This window comes from Lissotriton helveticus, chromosome 10, assembly GCF_964261635.1.
Source record: "Lissotriton helveticus chromosome 10, aLisHel1.1, whole genome shotgun sequence".
Classification (NCBI taxonomy): domain Eukaryota; kingdom Metazoa; phylum Chordata; class Amphibia; order Caudata; family Salamandridae; genus Lissotriton; species Lissotriton helveticus.
The window spans coordinates 8,385,847-8,403,912 of record NC_136071.1 but is presented as its reverse complement, the minus strand read 5'-3'; the positions used below and the strand labels follow the sequence as shown (position 1 = coordinate 8,403,912).

The 18,066-nt window shown below is 44.5% G+C and overlaps 1 protein-coding gene across 2 annotated transcripts in view; it reads right to left on the bottom strand.

Moving 5' to 3' along the window:
* The window catches only part of LOC144785740 (HAUS augmin-like complex subunit 7), an 82,717-nt gene that overhangs the window by 15,516 nt on the left and 49,135 nt on the right, over positions 1-18,066 (bottom strand). For both annotated transcript variants that reach the window (XM_078664534.1, XM_078664535.1), the window contains one exon: positions 346-436. In XM_078664534.1, the coding sequence (XP_078520660.1) occupies positions 346-436 (91 nt within the window). The remainder of the gene's footprint in view (positions 1-345; positions 437-18,066) is intronic.

Below are 18,066 nucleotides of genomic sequence, written 5' to 3'. Positions count from 1 at the left end.
AGGCCTCGTCACTCAATTCCTCTATGGATCCTCACCTTCCCATCTCCCCTGGTTCCTGAATTACTGATGATCCAGTCACTAACTTTCCCCTGACAAATCACTGTTTACCTACACTCTTAGCCGGCCCTTCACATCTTCCATCTTCACCTTCAGTGTCCAGGCTGATTACCATCTCGTCCAGCCCCTTCTCTGTCCCTCAAATCCCCATGAGCCCCACCCCTTGCCCCTTAGATTCCTCAGTTCCTCACTCAGTCCCTTCTCTGTACCTCAGATCTCATCAGTCCCTCCCTTGATCAGTCAGACTCGTCTCCATCCCCTTCAGTCCATCCCCAGAGCTTTCCTCACCTCCTCCTTCAACTCCTCCAAAGTCTCAGATGTTTCCTTCAGCAGCTTCAGAGAGTCTTCCAAATCTTTTGATGTTGGAGGCAGCAGATTCCTGAGGAGGGGACAGAAAAGGAATGAGTGTGATGATCAGTGCTCAGAGCTTCAAGCACCTCTAGAGAGTGAAAAAGCGCTTTTAAAAGACTAACATTCGTAGGTTTGGAGAGGACAGCTGGCTGCGGCCTGCAGGGAAAATGGTCTGTGTTTTGCTCTGGGGTACACTTGAGGACAACCTTGGGGGGTACAACAAAACACTGCTCTGAGGCACTACCTCGATGACACCCTGAGGGTACACCAAGGAACTACCTTGATGAGATACTAACGTGACGACACCCTAAGGTTATACCAAGAAACCAGCTTAATGCGACACTGCCGCGGCGGCACCCTTAAGGGTACCAAGACACCAGCCTGATGAGACTACCGTGACGACACCCTAAGGTTATACCGAGAAACCAGCACTGTTGCGGCGGCACCCTTAAGGGGTACGGAGACACCACCCCGATGAGACACTACCGTGACGACACCCTAAGGATAGCCCAAGAAACTATCTGGATGGGAAGTATCCTAATAACACCCTAGGGGCATATCAACACACTACCCAAATGATACACTTGGGGTATATCGAGATGCTACCCTGATGTTACCCGTGGGGTATTCATAGACACTACCTGATGATACCGCAGGGGTATAACCAAGGCCAAGCCTCGAAAAAAATCGTAAAAATGTTACCAGACCTGCAAAGGCAAGTAACTTGAATAATCTACTCAACCTACCTGCAATGTACTCGAGCCGTAAACTCGTCTCATGTCATCCCAGGCAAATATGTTATTTTGCAGAACCACCTTTTGTCTTCACTATCACCTATGACAGCACCTTTCGATATGCGCGTTCAGCATTCCTGCTGTACGAAAGAACCTATTTTGTCTGATTTAAAAGACTAAACGCTTGCTGCACGCTTAATAAGTTTCTAGCCCACATATAGGGTGCACACAACCCCAGACTTGCCTCTTAGTTCACGAATAGCATTGCCATCAGGACAGGCGCAGGAATGTTTCTCAGTTCCTCTTTAAAAACTCACTTTTAATAAATATATTACTAAAGCATGGGGCGGTATTGCACTGTCATTTACAAACATCACATTTTCCATTGAAATGACCAGAAATGTTCCCTCTAACATGCAGTTTTACTTATTGGGTTTCAGCAAAGATCCTTTGCACACCGCCAAGTAAAGTGCTCTGATTTCTTTTCATCCTATTAAAATATGTTTTCATCACACAGAATGACAGAACAAGGGCTTTCATAACTAGTGAAATGTTTTTGGACATTTTTGTACAGTTCACTTTGTAGATATTTAAATGTGTTAGAATAAAACAGGACATCCTGCAGCCTTTCCTCTCACACTTGCTTTACAAAATCTTTGAACTTTGCAGTTAGAGAAAGAAAAGTAATTGTAGATGTAAAGTGACTTCACCTCTGTCTCCGAGCACAGAATAAACGTGACCAGATAAAAACAAGATTTAAAGGTATCTGTATTGCTCCTTCACTTTGTGAGTGAACAGAACACCTGTTTGTCAACTTGCCAGAAGGGGCGAGTAGGCCCTAAATGTAGCTCGCCCGGATAAAATCTGACTCACCATAGCGAGTAGATCTGTGGAGACCTGAAGACATTACCCTGATGATACCCTAGGTGTATACCAAGACACTACCCTGATAAGCCACTATCGTGATGAAACCCTAAGAGTTGAGGAACAGTTCGAGCCCATGTTGGGTGGGTGGTGGCGGGGGAATAGCAAGAATAATGTTTTCCTTGCACCATGACCTGGGGTAGTTAGTAGCTTCTGCAGAGATCGGAGAGAGGCAAGGCCCTCACATGCAAGGAATTGCACACTTAGTGACTGTATTATGCATAACATGTATTGTTCCGAGCTGGGAGACACCTTAGGAACGAGAAGTATGATTAGACGTAAAGGAATTAAGCAGGGATTGCTGATTTCTACCGACATGTGTTGATTTCTTATGTTGTATCCTCTTCGAGCCGCTTCAATTACAATGCATTGTAATGATGGCTTACATGGTAAAACTCAATAAAGCTTGTTGGGAAAAAAAAAGTGATGAAACCCTAAGGGTGTACCAAGACACTATGATAATAATAATCCTAATTTGTAAAGTGCGAACAATCACGCGTAAGGGTCTCCAGGTGCTGGGCCTGTCGGGAAGATTAAGCGAGCTATTGCCCAGAGCCACATGGTGCTGGGCTAATCTGCCCCCGGCAAACGAACCGTGATCCCCAGATTCCAGCGTCAGTCGCCCTGGCCGCGGCACCACACACTCTGATGACACCAAGGGGCATACTTAGACACCACCCTGATGAGACACTACTGACGACCTCACTTCACTAGGAGCACAGGGGGAAAAAACGGAAGGAGACTGCCCCCCACTCAAAGCCTATTTTAACAACAAGAGGCTCCTTCCACTGGACTCACCACCTATGTAAGTGACTTGCTGGGAACAGCAATTCTCCTTGTTTCCCTTTTCTAAGGACTTAATTTATCCCAAAATTGTCACTGTGGCTTATTTTATAAAAACTCACGCATTGTCTGTCAATTGCCACTACCAAACCCCACATTTCATACAGTGAGAAAAATGTGAGGAGCGAGAGAGAGAACCTCACGGAAGAACCGCCACAAGGGGTTTCTGGCTGATGATTTACCAGTCTACCCACTTATCATCGGTAACTCTCTCTCACTCGTGAAATGAAGAAGAAAGGAAAGGAACAAAACATGTACTCTACATGCCAATTTACTCCACAGGAACAAAAATTGTAATTCCCATATGTGCACACATCCACACACACACCCCTCGTGAGAAAACAAAACACAAAGTGATTCTCACAAATAAAATTGGGAAGTTCACTGAGCCACTGTAACCTTTATTCTGGGCCGCGAGCTTCTCAAATTAAAATTGGTTTGTATTTTAACCAACCTACTAACTGATTGCCAACATGTTTCGTTGCTGTTAAATAGCGCAACTTCATCAGGGCTTGTAGGGGTGTATCCTTTTGTTCATTCCACGGTGTCTTTCAATATGACACCTGTAGTGGTGGACAAGGGTAGACAGACACACTTAAAAACACACAAGTAGATGCTGTACAGCGCAACCAAGTTCATGATGTGTTGCATATAGTTATATACCAGTCACTTCAAACGAAATTACCTCGAGGTGGCAATGTGCCAACATACCAGCACACCTCGTAGACGGGTCACCGTGTCAACCGATCACGTTTCCCTGCGAACACCCACTGCACTGTTAGGGTTCTGTATGTGTATCACGGGCAAAAAATACAAGAAATAGCACATGTCAACTCCTACAGGTATACTAAGACACCACCCTGAGGAGATACTACTCTGACAACACCTACAGGTATACTAAGACACCACCCTGATGAGATACTACTCTGACAACACCTACAGGTATACTAAGACACTACCCTGAGGGGATACTACTCTGACAACACCTACAGGTATACTAAGACACTACCCTGAGGAGATACTACTCTGACAACGCCTACAGGTATACTAAGACACCACCCTGATGAGATACTACTCTGACAACTCCTACAGGTATACTAAGACACCACCCTGATGAGATACTACTCTGACAACACCTACAGGTATACTAAGACACCACTCTGATAAGATACTACTCTGACAACTCCTACAGGTATACTAAGACACCACCCTGATGAGATACTACTCTGACAACTCCTACAGGTATACTAAGACACCACCCTGATGAGATACTACTCTGACAACTCCTACAGGTATACTAAGACACCACCCTGATGAGATACTACTCTGACAACTCCTACAGGTATACTAACACACCACCCTGAGGAGATACTACTCTGACAACACCTACAGGTATACTAAGACACTACCCTGAGGAGATACTACTCTGACAACTCCTACAGGTATACTAAGACACTACCTTGATGAGATACTACTCTGACAACACCTACAGGTATACTAAGACACCACCCTGATGAGATACTACTCTGACAACACCTACAGGTATACTAAGACACCACCCTGATGAGATACTACTCTGACAACTCCTACAGGTATACTAAGACACCACCCTGATGAGATACTACTCTGACAACTCCTACAGGTATACTAACACACCACCCTGAGGAGATACTACTCTGACAACACCTACAGGTATACTAAGACACTACCCTGAGGAGATACTACTCTGACAACTCCTACAGGTATACTAAGACACCACCCTGATGAGATACTACTCTGACAACTCCTACAGGTATACTAAGACACCACCCTGAGGAGATACTACTCTGACAACTCCTACAGGTATACTAAGACACCACCCTGATAAGATACTACTCTGACAACACCTACAGGTATACTAAGACACAACCCTGAGGAGATACTACTCTGACAACACCTACAGGTATACGAAGACACCACCCTGAGGAGATACTACTCTGACAACACCTACAGGTATACTAAGACACCACCCTGAGGAGATACTACTCTGACAACACCTACAGGTATACTAAGACACAACCCTGAGGAGATACTACTCTGACAACACCTACAGGTATACTAAGACACCACCCTGAGGAGATACTACTCTGACAACTCCTACAGGTATACTAAGACACCACCCTGATAAGATACTACTCTGACAACTCCTACAGGTATACTAAGACACCACCCTGATAAGATACTACTCTGACAACACCTACAGGTATACTAAGACACAACCCTGAGGAGATACTACTCTGACAACACCTACAGGTATACTAAGACACCACCCTGAGGAGATACTACTCTGACAACTCCTACAGGTATACTAAGACACCACCCTGATAAGATACTACTCTGACAACACCTACAGGTATACTAAGACACAACCCTGAGGAGATACTACTCTGACAACACCTACAGGTATACTAAGACACCACCCTGAGGAGATACTACTCTGACAACTCCTACAGGTATACTAAGACACTACCCTGAGGAGATACTACTCTGACAACTCCTACAGGTATACTAAGACACCACCCTGATGAGATACTACTCTGACAACTCCTACAGGTATACTAAGACACCACCCTGAGGAGATACTACTCTGACAACTCCTACAGGTATACTAAGACACCACCCTGATAAGATACTACTCTGACAACACCTACAGGTATACTAAGACACCACCCTGATAAGATACTACTCTGACAACACCTACAGGTATACTAAGACACCACCCTGATAAGATACTACTCTGACAACACCTACAGGTATACTAAGACACCACCCTGATAAGATACTACTCTGACAACACCTACAGGTATACTAAGACACAACCCTGAGGAGATACTACTCTGACAACACCTACAGGTATACTAAGACACCACCCTGAGGAGATACTACTCTGACAACTCCTACAGGTATACTAAGACACCACCCTGAGGAGATACTACTCTGACAACTCCTACAGGTATACTAAGACACCACCCTGATGAGATACTACTCTGACAACTCCTACAGGTATACTAAGACACCACCCTGAGGAGATACTACTCTGACAACTCCTACAGGTATACTAAGACACCACCCTGATAAGATACTACTCTGACAACACCTACAGGTATACTAAGACACCACCCTGATAAGATACTACTCTGACAACACCTACAGGTATACTAAGACACAACCCTGAGGAGATACTACTCTGACAACACCTACAGGTATACTAAGACACCACCCTGAGGAGATACTACTCTGACAACACCTACAGGTATACTAAGACACCACCCTGATAAGATACTACTCTGACAACACCTACAGGTATACTAAGACACCACCCTGATAAGATACTACTCTGACAACACCTACAGGTATACTAAGACACCACCCTGATAAGATACTACTCTGACAACACCTACAGGTATACTAAGACACAACCCTGAGGAGATACTACTCTGACAACACCTACAGGTATACTAAGACACCACCCTGAGGAGATACTACTCTGACAACTCCTACAGGTATACTAAGACACCACCCTGAGGAGATACTACTCTGACAACTCCTACAGGTATACTAAGACACCACCCTGAGGAGATACTACTCTGACAACTCCTACAGGTATACTAAGACACCACCCTGAGGAGATACTACTCTGACAACTCCTACAGGTATACTAAGACACCACCCTGATAAGATACTACTCTGACAACACCTACAGGTATACTAAGACACCACCCTGATAAGATACTACTCTGACAACACCTACAGGTATACTAAGACACAACCCTGAGGAGATACTACTCTGACAACACCTACAGGTATACTAAGACACCACCCTGAGGAGATACTACTCTGACAACTCCTACAGGTATACTAAGACACCACCCTGAGGAGATACTACTCTGACAACACCTACAGGTATACTAAGACACAACCCTGAGGAGATACTACTCTGACAACTCCTACAGGTATACTAAGACACCACCCTGAGGAGATACTACTCTGACAACTCCTACAGGTATACTAAGACACCACCCTGAGGAGATACTACTCTGACAACTCCTACAGGTATACTAAGACACCACCCTGATAAGATACTACTCTGACAACACCTACAGGTATACTAAGACACCACCCTGATAAGATACTACTCTGACAACACCTACAGGTATACTAAGACACCACCCTGATAAGATACTACTCTGACAACACCTACAGGTATACTAAGACACCACCCTGATAAGATACTACTCTGACAACACCTACAGGTATACTAAGACACAACCCTGAGGAGATACTACTCTGACAACACCTACAGGTATACTAAGACACCACCCTGAGGAGATACTACTCTGACAACACCTACAGGTATACTAAGACACCACCCTGAGGAGATACTACTCTGACAACTCCTACAGGTATACTAAGACACAACCCTGAGGAGATACTACTCTGACAACACCTACAGGTATACTAAGACACCACCCTGAGGAGATACTACTCTGACAACTCCTACAGGTATACTAAGACACTACCCTGAGGAGATACTACTCTGACAACTCCTACAGGTATACTAAGACACCACCCTGATGAGATACTACTCTGACAACTCCTACAGGTATACTAAGACACCACCCTGAGGAGATACTACTCTGACAACTCCTACAGGTATACTAAGACACCACCCTGATAAGATACTACTCTGACAACACCTACAGGTATACTAAGACACCACCCTGATAAGATACTACTCTGACAACACCTACAGGTATACTAAGACACCACCCTGATAAGATACTACTCTGACAACACCTACAGGTATACTAAGACACCACCCTGATAAGATACTACTCTGACAACACCTACAGGTATACTAAGACACAACCCTGAGGAGATACTACTCTGACAACACCTACAGGTATACTAAGACACCACCCTGAGGAGATACTACTCTGACAACTCCTACAGGTATACTAAGACACCACCCTGAGGAGATACTACTCTGACAACTCCTACAGGTATACTAAGACACCACCCTGATGAGATACTACTCTGACAACTCCTACAGGTATACTAAGACACCACCCTGAGGAGATACTACTCTGACAACTCCTACAGGTATACTAAGACACCACCCTGATAAGATACTACTCTGACAACACCTACAGGTATACTAAGACACCACCCTGATAAGATACTACTCTGACAACACCTACAGGTATACTAAGACACAACCCTGAGGAGATACTACTCTGACAACACCTACAGGTATACTAAGACACCACCCTGAGGAGATACTACTCTGACAACACCTACAGGTATACTAAGACACCACCCTGATAAGATACTACTCTGACAACACCTACAGGTATACTAAGACACCACCCTGATAAGATACTACTCTGACAACACCTACAGGTATACTAAGACACAACCCTGAGGAGATACTACTCTGACAACACCTACAGGTATACTAAGACACCACCCTGAGGAGATACTACTCTGACAACTCCTACAGGTATACTAAGACACCACCCTGAGGAGATACTACTCTGACAACTCCTACAGGTATACTAAGACACCACCCTGAGGAGATACTACTCTGACAACTCCTACAGGTATACTAAGACACCACCCTGAGGAGATACTACTCTGACAACTCCTACAGGTATACTAAGACACCACCCTGATAAGATACTACTCTGACAACACCTACAGGTATACTAAGACACCACCCTGATAAGATACTACTCTGACAACACCTACAGGTATACTAAGACACAACCCTGAGGAGATACTACTCTGACAACACCTACAGGTATACTAAGACACCACCCTGAGGAGATACTACTCTGACAACTCCTACAGGTATACTAAGACACCACCCTGAGGAGATACTACTCTGACAACACCTACAGGTATACTAAGACACAACCCTGAGGAGATACTACTCTGACAACTCCTACAGGTATACTAAGACACCACCCTGAGGAGATACTACTCTGACAACTCCTACAGGTATACTAAGACACTACCCTGAGGAGATACTACTCTGACAACTCCTACAGGTATACTAAGACACTACCCTGAGGAGATACTACTCTGACAACTCCTACAGGTATACTAAGACACTACCCTGAGGAGATACTACTCTGACAACACCTACAGGTATACTAAGACACCACCCTGATAAGATACTACTCTGACAACTCCTACAGGTATACTAAGACACAACCCTGAGGAGATACTACTCTGACAACTCCTACAGGTATACTAAGACACCACCCTGAGGAGATACTACTCTGACAACTCCTACAGGTATACTAAGACACTACCCTGAGGAGATACTACTCTGACAACTCCTACAGGTATACTAAGACACTACCCTGAGGAGATACTACTCTGACAACACCTACAGGTATACTAAGACACCACCCTGATAAGATACTACTCTGACAACTCCTACAGGTATACTAAGACACTACCCTGAGGAGATACTACTCTGACAACTCCTACAGGTATACTAAGACACTACCCTGAGGAGATACTACTCTGACAACACCTACAGGTATACTAAGACACAACCCTGAGGAGATACTACTCTGACAACTCCTACAGGTATACTAAGACACCACCCTGAGGAGATACTACTCTGACAACTCCTACAGGTATACTAAGACACTACCCTGAGGAGATACTACTCTGACAACTCCTACAGGTATACTAAGACACTACCCTGAGGAGATACTACTCTGACAACTCCTACAGGTATACTAAGACACTACCCTGAGGAGATACTACTCTGACAACACCTACAGGTATACTAAGACACAACCCTGAGGAGATACTACTCTGACAACTCCTACAGGTATACTAAGACACCACCCTGAGGAGATACTACTCTGACAACTCCTACAGGTATACTAAGACACCACCCTGAGGAGATACTACTCTGACAACTCCTACAGGTATACTAAGACACTACCCTGAGGAGATACTACTCTGACAACACCTACAGGTATACTAAGACACCACCCTGAGGAGATACTACTCTGACAACTCCTACAGGTATACTAAGACACTACCCTGAGGAGATACTACTCTGACAACTCCTACAGGTATACTAAGACACTACCCTGAGGAGATACTACTCTGACAACACCTACAGGTATACTAAGACACAACCCTGAGGAGATACTACTCTGACAACTCCTACAGGTATACTAAGACACCACCCTGAGGAGATACTACTCTGACAACTCCTACAGGTATACTAAGACACTACCCTGAGGAGATACTACTCTGACAACTCCTACAGGTATACTAAGACACTACCCTGAGGAGATACTACTCTGACAACACCTACAGGTATACTAAGACACCACCCTGATAAGATACTACTCTGACAACACCTACAGGTATACTAAGACACCACCCTGATAAGATACTACTCTGACAACTCCTACAGGTATACTAAGACACTACCCTGAGGAGATACTACTCTGACAACTCCTACAGGTATACTAAGACACTACCCTGAGGAGATACTACTCTGACAACACCTACAGGTATACTAAGACACAACCCTGAGGAGATACTACTCTGACAACTCCTACAGGTATACTAAGACACCACCCTGAGGAGATACTACTCTGACAACTCCTACAGGTATACTAAGACACTACCCTGAGGAGATACTACTCTGACAACTCCTACAGGTATACTAAGACACTACCCTGAGGAGATACTACTCTGACAACTCCTACAGGTATACTAAGACACTACCCTGAGGAGATACTACTCTGACAACACCTACAGGTATACTAAGACACAACCCTGAGGAGATACTACTCTGACAACTCCTACAGGTATACTAAGACACCACCCTGAGGAGATACTACTCTGACAACTCCTACAGGTATACTAAGACACTACCCTGAGGAGATACTACTCTGACAACTCCTACAGGTATACTAAGACACTACCCTGAGGAGATACTACTCTGACAACACCTACAGGTATACTAAGACACCACCCTGAGGAGATACTACTCTGACAACACCTACAGGTATACTAAGACACCACCCTGATAAGATACTACTCTGACAACACCTACAGGTATACTAAGACACCACCCTGATGGCACCCTAGGCATGGGTACATACAAATATTTTCTAAGGGACCACAGAATTTGGTACAGGGTGTGACCGAGGGCCGCATTGAGGCCAGCAAAGTGGGGGAGGTGGGTGTAGTAACGTAGATAGATACTCATAGGCAGGAAGTCACGTAGCTGATAATGTAGCGGCGGCATGTTCTTTGAATTTTGCTACTTCGGGACAATTCCATTTTATGGGTATAGTAGGAGGTTCAGGAAAGTAAGGTATCCCTTCCTTTCCTGGACCTCTTACTATACCCAGAAATGGATGAATCGGCTCTGAATTGTACAAGAAATCGATGGGACGGAACTGTCTTCTTTGGTACAATAGTTTCCATCCGCGGGCACCGAGACACAACTTACCAGTGGGTCAATTCTTAAGGATTAGGAGAAATTGTACCGAAATAACAAAGTTCAAAGTACATGCAGCCACACTCAGCAAACATTTGTCCCAGAGGTCATATCATAAAAACCTCATACAAAAGGCAGCAAAGAGAGCTAGAAACAATAACAGAGAAACCCTTTTGGAGACACATCCCAAATGACAAACAGACAGGCTCCTCTGTGGGAGCACATATAGACATCTGACCAAAAAAGTAGTGAACAAAAATTGGTCAATCCTGAATACAGGGGAGAAGACACACTACCCAGGCCATTATTTGCCTTAAAACGCAGCAAGAATATTGGAGACGTGGTGGTCCACACTAGACTTCCATCCAACCCTCGCGAGACCGATCAGAACACCTCCTGGTCTCTTCCACCCGTGAAAGGGCATTTCCCGTATGGTTCCTGTTAGGTCTGCCCATACACCCAATCTACATCCCAGGTTGACCTAGGACTCAACACTCCTTGGGAACTTTTGGAACACACTAATGCAACACAGAGGGAGTGAAAGAACTCCTCAGATGCCCATGTAATCTTAATTACATGGGTATGAGTGCTCGGAGGGTGAGGACTAGAATAACTGAACATCGCAGCTCCATGAGACGCAAAAAGGCAAATACTAAACTCACTAGGCATTACTTAGACTGTGGCCCCAAGGAGAATGACATAACATGGTTAGTTATAGACAAACCACGCTTCTCATCAGCCATGGGAACCTTCGAATCAGTCCGCTTCCACAGGAAACAACGTTGGATCTTCAGGCGTAATAGTGTTATATGAAGTCTGAATGACGAGATCCCCTGGACCGGTCTTGGAAACTGATTCTCCTTAAAAATTCTAACCCTCCATACATCCGAAAAAACAGTAAACACCCCATAAAAATTAAATAAAAATATTTTCATGAAAATGTTACTTAAATCAAACAAATAAAATGAGAACCAAATAAAAAAAATTTTTTTAGAAATATTAATAAAAACAGGCAACAATAAACTGAAAAATATATCAAATTAAACAGATTGTTTAATTAAAGAATAAACAAATAAACTATACCTAATAATCAATTAAAATAAGATTAAAAATTAGAAAAAAATAAAGGTTCAATAACTTCCGACCCTATTCCCCTACAAACCCAATAACGTGCTATTAAATGAAAAATTACAAACTAAAGTATAAGAGGTAAAATAAAGATTACAAAACACATTGAAATAAATGACACCAATAATTAAACAATTGAAAAAATGTCATTTCAAAATTTACAATAAAAAAAATTCAAATATAGAAATTAAATTAATTACAATTTAATTAACTTCAGACTATGTTCTGTTACAAATCCAACACCCAAAAATCAATTACTATTTAGATGAACAAATTAAACAAACTAATAACACCACAATTATTTTTTTAAACAGTTTACATAATTAATCAATTAAATATTTAATTAACATTAAAATTGAATGCATTATGATTTATTTAACTTCCCAACTAATTCCCCTACAAACGCAACAACCTGCTACTGTGTTATAAATTAGTAATTAAATAAAAAAAAGATTTACAATTAGAAACAATATTTTTTAAAATTAATAACATTATACTAATAGTAATATATAAAATGAATATATACTAATAGATATAAAATAAAGAATTATATTTATTACAACTATATTTAAGTAAATATAAAATACAATATTCCTAAAAAGAGATGTTCTATATTAGAAAAATGATAGTCTTACCGTAGATATTTTGTTACAGAATGTATTGTAAGTCACAACATTTTTGACATGATATTCATGTTACACAATATGTTTTATCCGAAATTGCGGTAATTCTCCCACGTGGCCTTCTTTCTTCCCCAGATCTTGGCTCCAAAAGAAATTTCAACCACTTTGTTGGTTGTTCATCGCAGATGCCCGGTGAGAATCACCCCTGCGATCCAGGGCGAGCTCTTCACTTGTTTGGGTGGGCGGCTTAAGTTTGGGTCTGAGGAAGAGCCAGTGCCAAAGATTTCCTTCCGTGAAACATGTGCGACAAGTGCAGCCTCCGCTGATGCTCTCCGAGCACCTCCCGGTCAGTTCCAGTGGTACTTGGCTGAGCACAGCCATACAATTGTGCCCGAGTCAGCAGGGCTGAGGCAGAGTCAGCCTCACTGTGCCAGGGTGTGTGGGCACACCAGCTGGAGGAGCGCGTCTGCCTCACATGGCTGTACCCCGCAGGACGGCCACGTCTCACCATCTAAAGGTACAGTGCGGAGCCAGGTTTGCCTGGACCACAATCACCTTTTAACAGGACATCGCCAAGGAAGGAGGCCGCTCTCTTCACCATGTGGGTATTCAAATGTGTCCCACAATGATCTTGTCATACCAATTGTGTACATCTGGGTCAGCCCTCAGTGTTGGCCAACTTTCTACCCCCACCAGACCTCATCTAAGAACTTTGTATAAAGATTGTGATCTTGGCGGTCTTTCCGCCATCCCACTGTGGCGGCTTGGCCGAGTTCTCCGCCGAGCTGAATGCCTTCCCGCCCGCTGTATTTAGAGGTTGCGGCTGGAGTACTCCACCGCCGTCAGGCTGACGGTAAACCGCCGAGCCGATGTCGATGTTCTAAATGGTCCTGCAGTCTCTTGGCGGCAGAGTCCTGGTGCAGTGACATTGAACTGCCGTAAAGATAGGTAAGTACTACGTGTCAATATCAGAAAATGCATAAATATGTTGTGTATGTTTTATAATGTATATGTAGGTTATGTGTACGGTCTGTTTTGTAGCATGTAAAATAACACGAGTCGAAAGTAACCATTACTATACACCACATAGGAGAAGTGACGGAGAAGTCTACCTTCAAATCTGGCAGCAACGGGGTTGCCGAGCGTTACGGTCTGGGGGCAGCAGCACAGGAAGGACCTGAACAAAGGCATCCGACACAGATTCCGAAGTGGGAACGAGAAACAAGCATTTACAATGCAATGGTTTCGCCTTTGGAAAAGTTAGAGCTATTGGCATTGTAAATGACAAATTTTGTATTTATGTGTTTATGTGTTGGTTTTGAAAACAGATAAATTAGTGGCATTGTCATTTACATTGCCATTAGCTTAATCTGTCGCAAATGTGAGACCTATTGTACCCTACTGACGAGCTCAGCAGACAGCAATTACTACCACACACACACCCACCCAGAGCCAGCCACACACACACACACACACACACACACAGAGCCACACATACCCAGGGCCACACACACTGTGGTAAATATTTTACCGTATACGAGTTTGCCAGATAATTTCGGTCAAGTAAAGAAATAGCTCAATCAAATGAGAGGCAGAGTCCGTGGCATCAGAGTCATACGGGCTTTAATCATAAAGGATGACTCGAGTCATGGAAATCTATTCCATCAATACAAGGGTTCGGGTATGCAATGATGGCAGGAAAGATGTCAACGATTTATTAACAGTACATGACATATATAGTAAAATGACACAGTAGCAGTGAATACAGTAGGCGTGACAAGTGAAATGTATATGGTAAGAACACATGTGCGTAGCAAAAAGGCGTGAACAGGGGTGTGCTCGAAGGCGTATACTAGAAACGTCACAGAAAAGTGTCATAAGTGGGTGGATGCATAAAGAATTCTTGCAGAGTCAGCTGAAACCTGTGACCTGAATGCGCGCGCAGCTAATATGACGTGTGATTGACGTGCATCTGGAGGAAGCTAAGGGTCTGACTTTTAGCACTAGTAGAGGAGACAGAAGTCTGGCATGTCAGATCGACCTGTCCTTATAACATATCTGATATCTAGTATTTAGAGGATGTTTATTCTAGAGTAAAAGGTCTCTTGGGCAGAGGCTATTCTATACTGAATGTCAGTGCGTGCATAGGTGTCTGCGTGTCTACGTGCGGGGCCATGGGCCTACTCTGGTAACGGGAACCGTAAATTACTTGCACGGAGACAGGAAGACTTGCTCTTTGCTCTGTAGTCGGGGATATGTTTACCTAAATCACTAGACTGGAATGTGTTTGAGGAGCTGAGCTGGCTACGCTGATAACTTGAAGGTAAAATACTGTTTTTGGCAGGCAGACCAGGCTGAGCCGGGCACCGCTCGCTTGGCAGGAAGTAAGGCAGAGGTCAGGGATGCATCTCCATGCTGCAGCTTTCAGAGGCAGAGACAGAAGTGGCTTGAAGACAGAATTCAGGGCCTAGCTCGGCAGATTTGGTTACTGCTTGAGCCACATGTAATACTAAATTAAAACCTTGTCCATCAGTTTCACTGGAGTACATTATTTCATTCCCATCAGGCATTTGACTTTAGTATACTGAAAATGTTTCAACGAGCTTCAGTAACAGGCAAAGCATGAACAGCAAGGGCAGGAGCACAGCAATATTTATTGACACTATACAAAGAATAGGAAAAGTGGTTAAGGCCAGACATTTTTTCCGGATCACACCGTGCTGATATTTGTATGCCTGCCATAGGTACAAATTAAGGTCTGAGACTGAAAACAAGTGCCTATTCTGTGGGCAGTTTGTAAAAGATGTGCTGTTTGCGTGAGTCTCCATGATCCTGCTGCCAGGAAGACCCACAATAAAATACATGAGCTGCCCAAAACACCTGAATTCTGCCTGCTTCTCAAGGTTTACTTGCAGTCAATTTATGCATTTTTTAAACCGTAATTTTGCTTTGCATGTCAGTGATTTGAAAAATGGTCAGCTTTCACCCATATGGCAAATTAGTGGATTATTTCTCCCACCACAAATTCCGTAAATCGCTCCATGAAATCCATCATAGATTTCTTTAAAGCTCAAACCTGCACAACTCACTCGTGCAGACTTTCCAGGAGGTGGAAAACAAGAGAATATCATGTGAAATTGTAAATGTAACAATTGTTCTTTTTCCATAGAAAGAATATGGTTCCCCAGGGAAAAGCGCTTCACCTACGCCTCTGTTAGAGACAAGCGTCTTCCATTCACCCAAGAAAGTCACCTGTATCTCTCACTAGAGCAACCCAGTGTTAATGCACTGTGTGCAAGCCCACATGCTGAAGAAATCTAAAAATATACAAGCCTACATGTTTGCAAGTATTCGTCTATTTGTGGGGGGTAGGTAGATCATGCTAAAATTATCCAAACCTAGGCTATAACTAATATTCACAACATTGGAAAATCTGTCACCCTAGCTTAATAATGGTGTGATATTTATGAATGGAAAATACTTTTCCCACATCTAAATGCCATGCTGGTTTTAATGTTTTTGAAATATAGCCTGGAGCTAAGGAAGCGAGGGGCAGGGCAGTGTGTGAACTAAAGGGTCAAGAAGCTGCGAGGGCAGTGATTGATCAGAGACAAAAAGGAGCACAGGAGAAGGGGTAGTGTGTGAGGAGAAGGGACAGGGAGCTGTGAGGGCAGTGTGTGAGCAGAAGTGGTTGCGAGTGGAGACAGCATTAAGTCTTCAGATGGGGCCCAGAAGAGAGGCAGTGTATGAACGGGGGCAGTTTGTGAACAGAAATGGCAGAGAGGGCAACGAGTGTTCAGCGATGGCATGCAGCAGAGAAGGCACATAGCGCGAGCTCGACCCGCAGGTATCGGAGAGCATAAGTTACATAACACAAGGTCACCCCTCCCCCTCCCCCTCCCCCTCTAATTCGATCCTGGCTCTCGCGGCGATAGCTCGGGCCACAACGCCACGTCCTGTACCATACTTCCCGTTTCCTACTGTTAAGTGCCAGAGACGCTCTCTCAAAGTTGCAAGGGCATCAGCGCGTGCCGCACAAGAGGCATAAGGACAACACAGACACGGCAGGTGTGCTGTTTGTCCGGCCAAACGTCCGCATACAAGGTTGGGGTGTTGTTAGCCTGATCAACATCTTGTGATCCTGGGCAGATTTATGAATGTCATCGAATTAGCAGAAAAGGTGTATGGTCCTGGCATGCGATATGGGTGCCCCCGTAAAGAGCATCAATGCTGGAGTCGGAGTATGGGTCCGAGGTCAAGGGGCCCACGGTTCGGCAGCCGAAGAAAAGGCCGCAAGGAGTCTAATTACAAAGGAAGGGGGCTTGTCAGGTGGACGTTCATGGCGCGGCCTGCACGACCCGCTGCCAGCTCGGGGGGCTTTCAGCCGGAGTGAAGGCTGGGACTCGGTGAGGACAGTGAGTGCACCCTGTGCCCGGGCCCCAGAGTGCCCCGCCGCTTCGGGCCCTCGGGGCGTGGGCATTGGGGCACCTGGGGGTGGCAGAGACACCTGCGAGCTTAGAGGGGGACGGGGGCGCAGCGATGCTCGGGGTGGCAGCATGGCAAGGAGACCCGGGGGCTGGTGGAGGCTGCCGGGTTGGTGGGCTGTGTAGAGGGGTGGTTTATGTGGCCACTTATTGGTCTGCGGGTGAAAGCATCTGGGTTCCCGATCATTCGATGTGACTCTCACGGGAAAAGGGAGTGAGTTCCAGAGTTTTGCGGCCAAAGGAGCGAGCATCGCTCTCCGGATGCGTGGGGATATCTAATGCTATTCTTTACAAAATCACGCCCCCGCCTCACGGTTTATTCCACTCGGGTTGTGGCCAGTGTGCCCCGCGTGGAGCCCAAACACACATGTGCCATGGTTGAAGCTCAACCC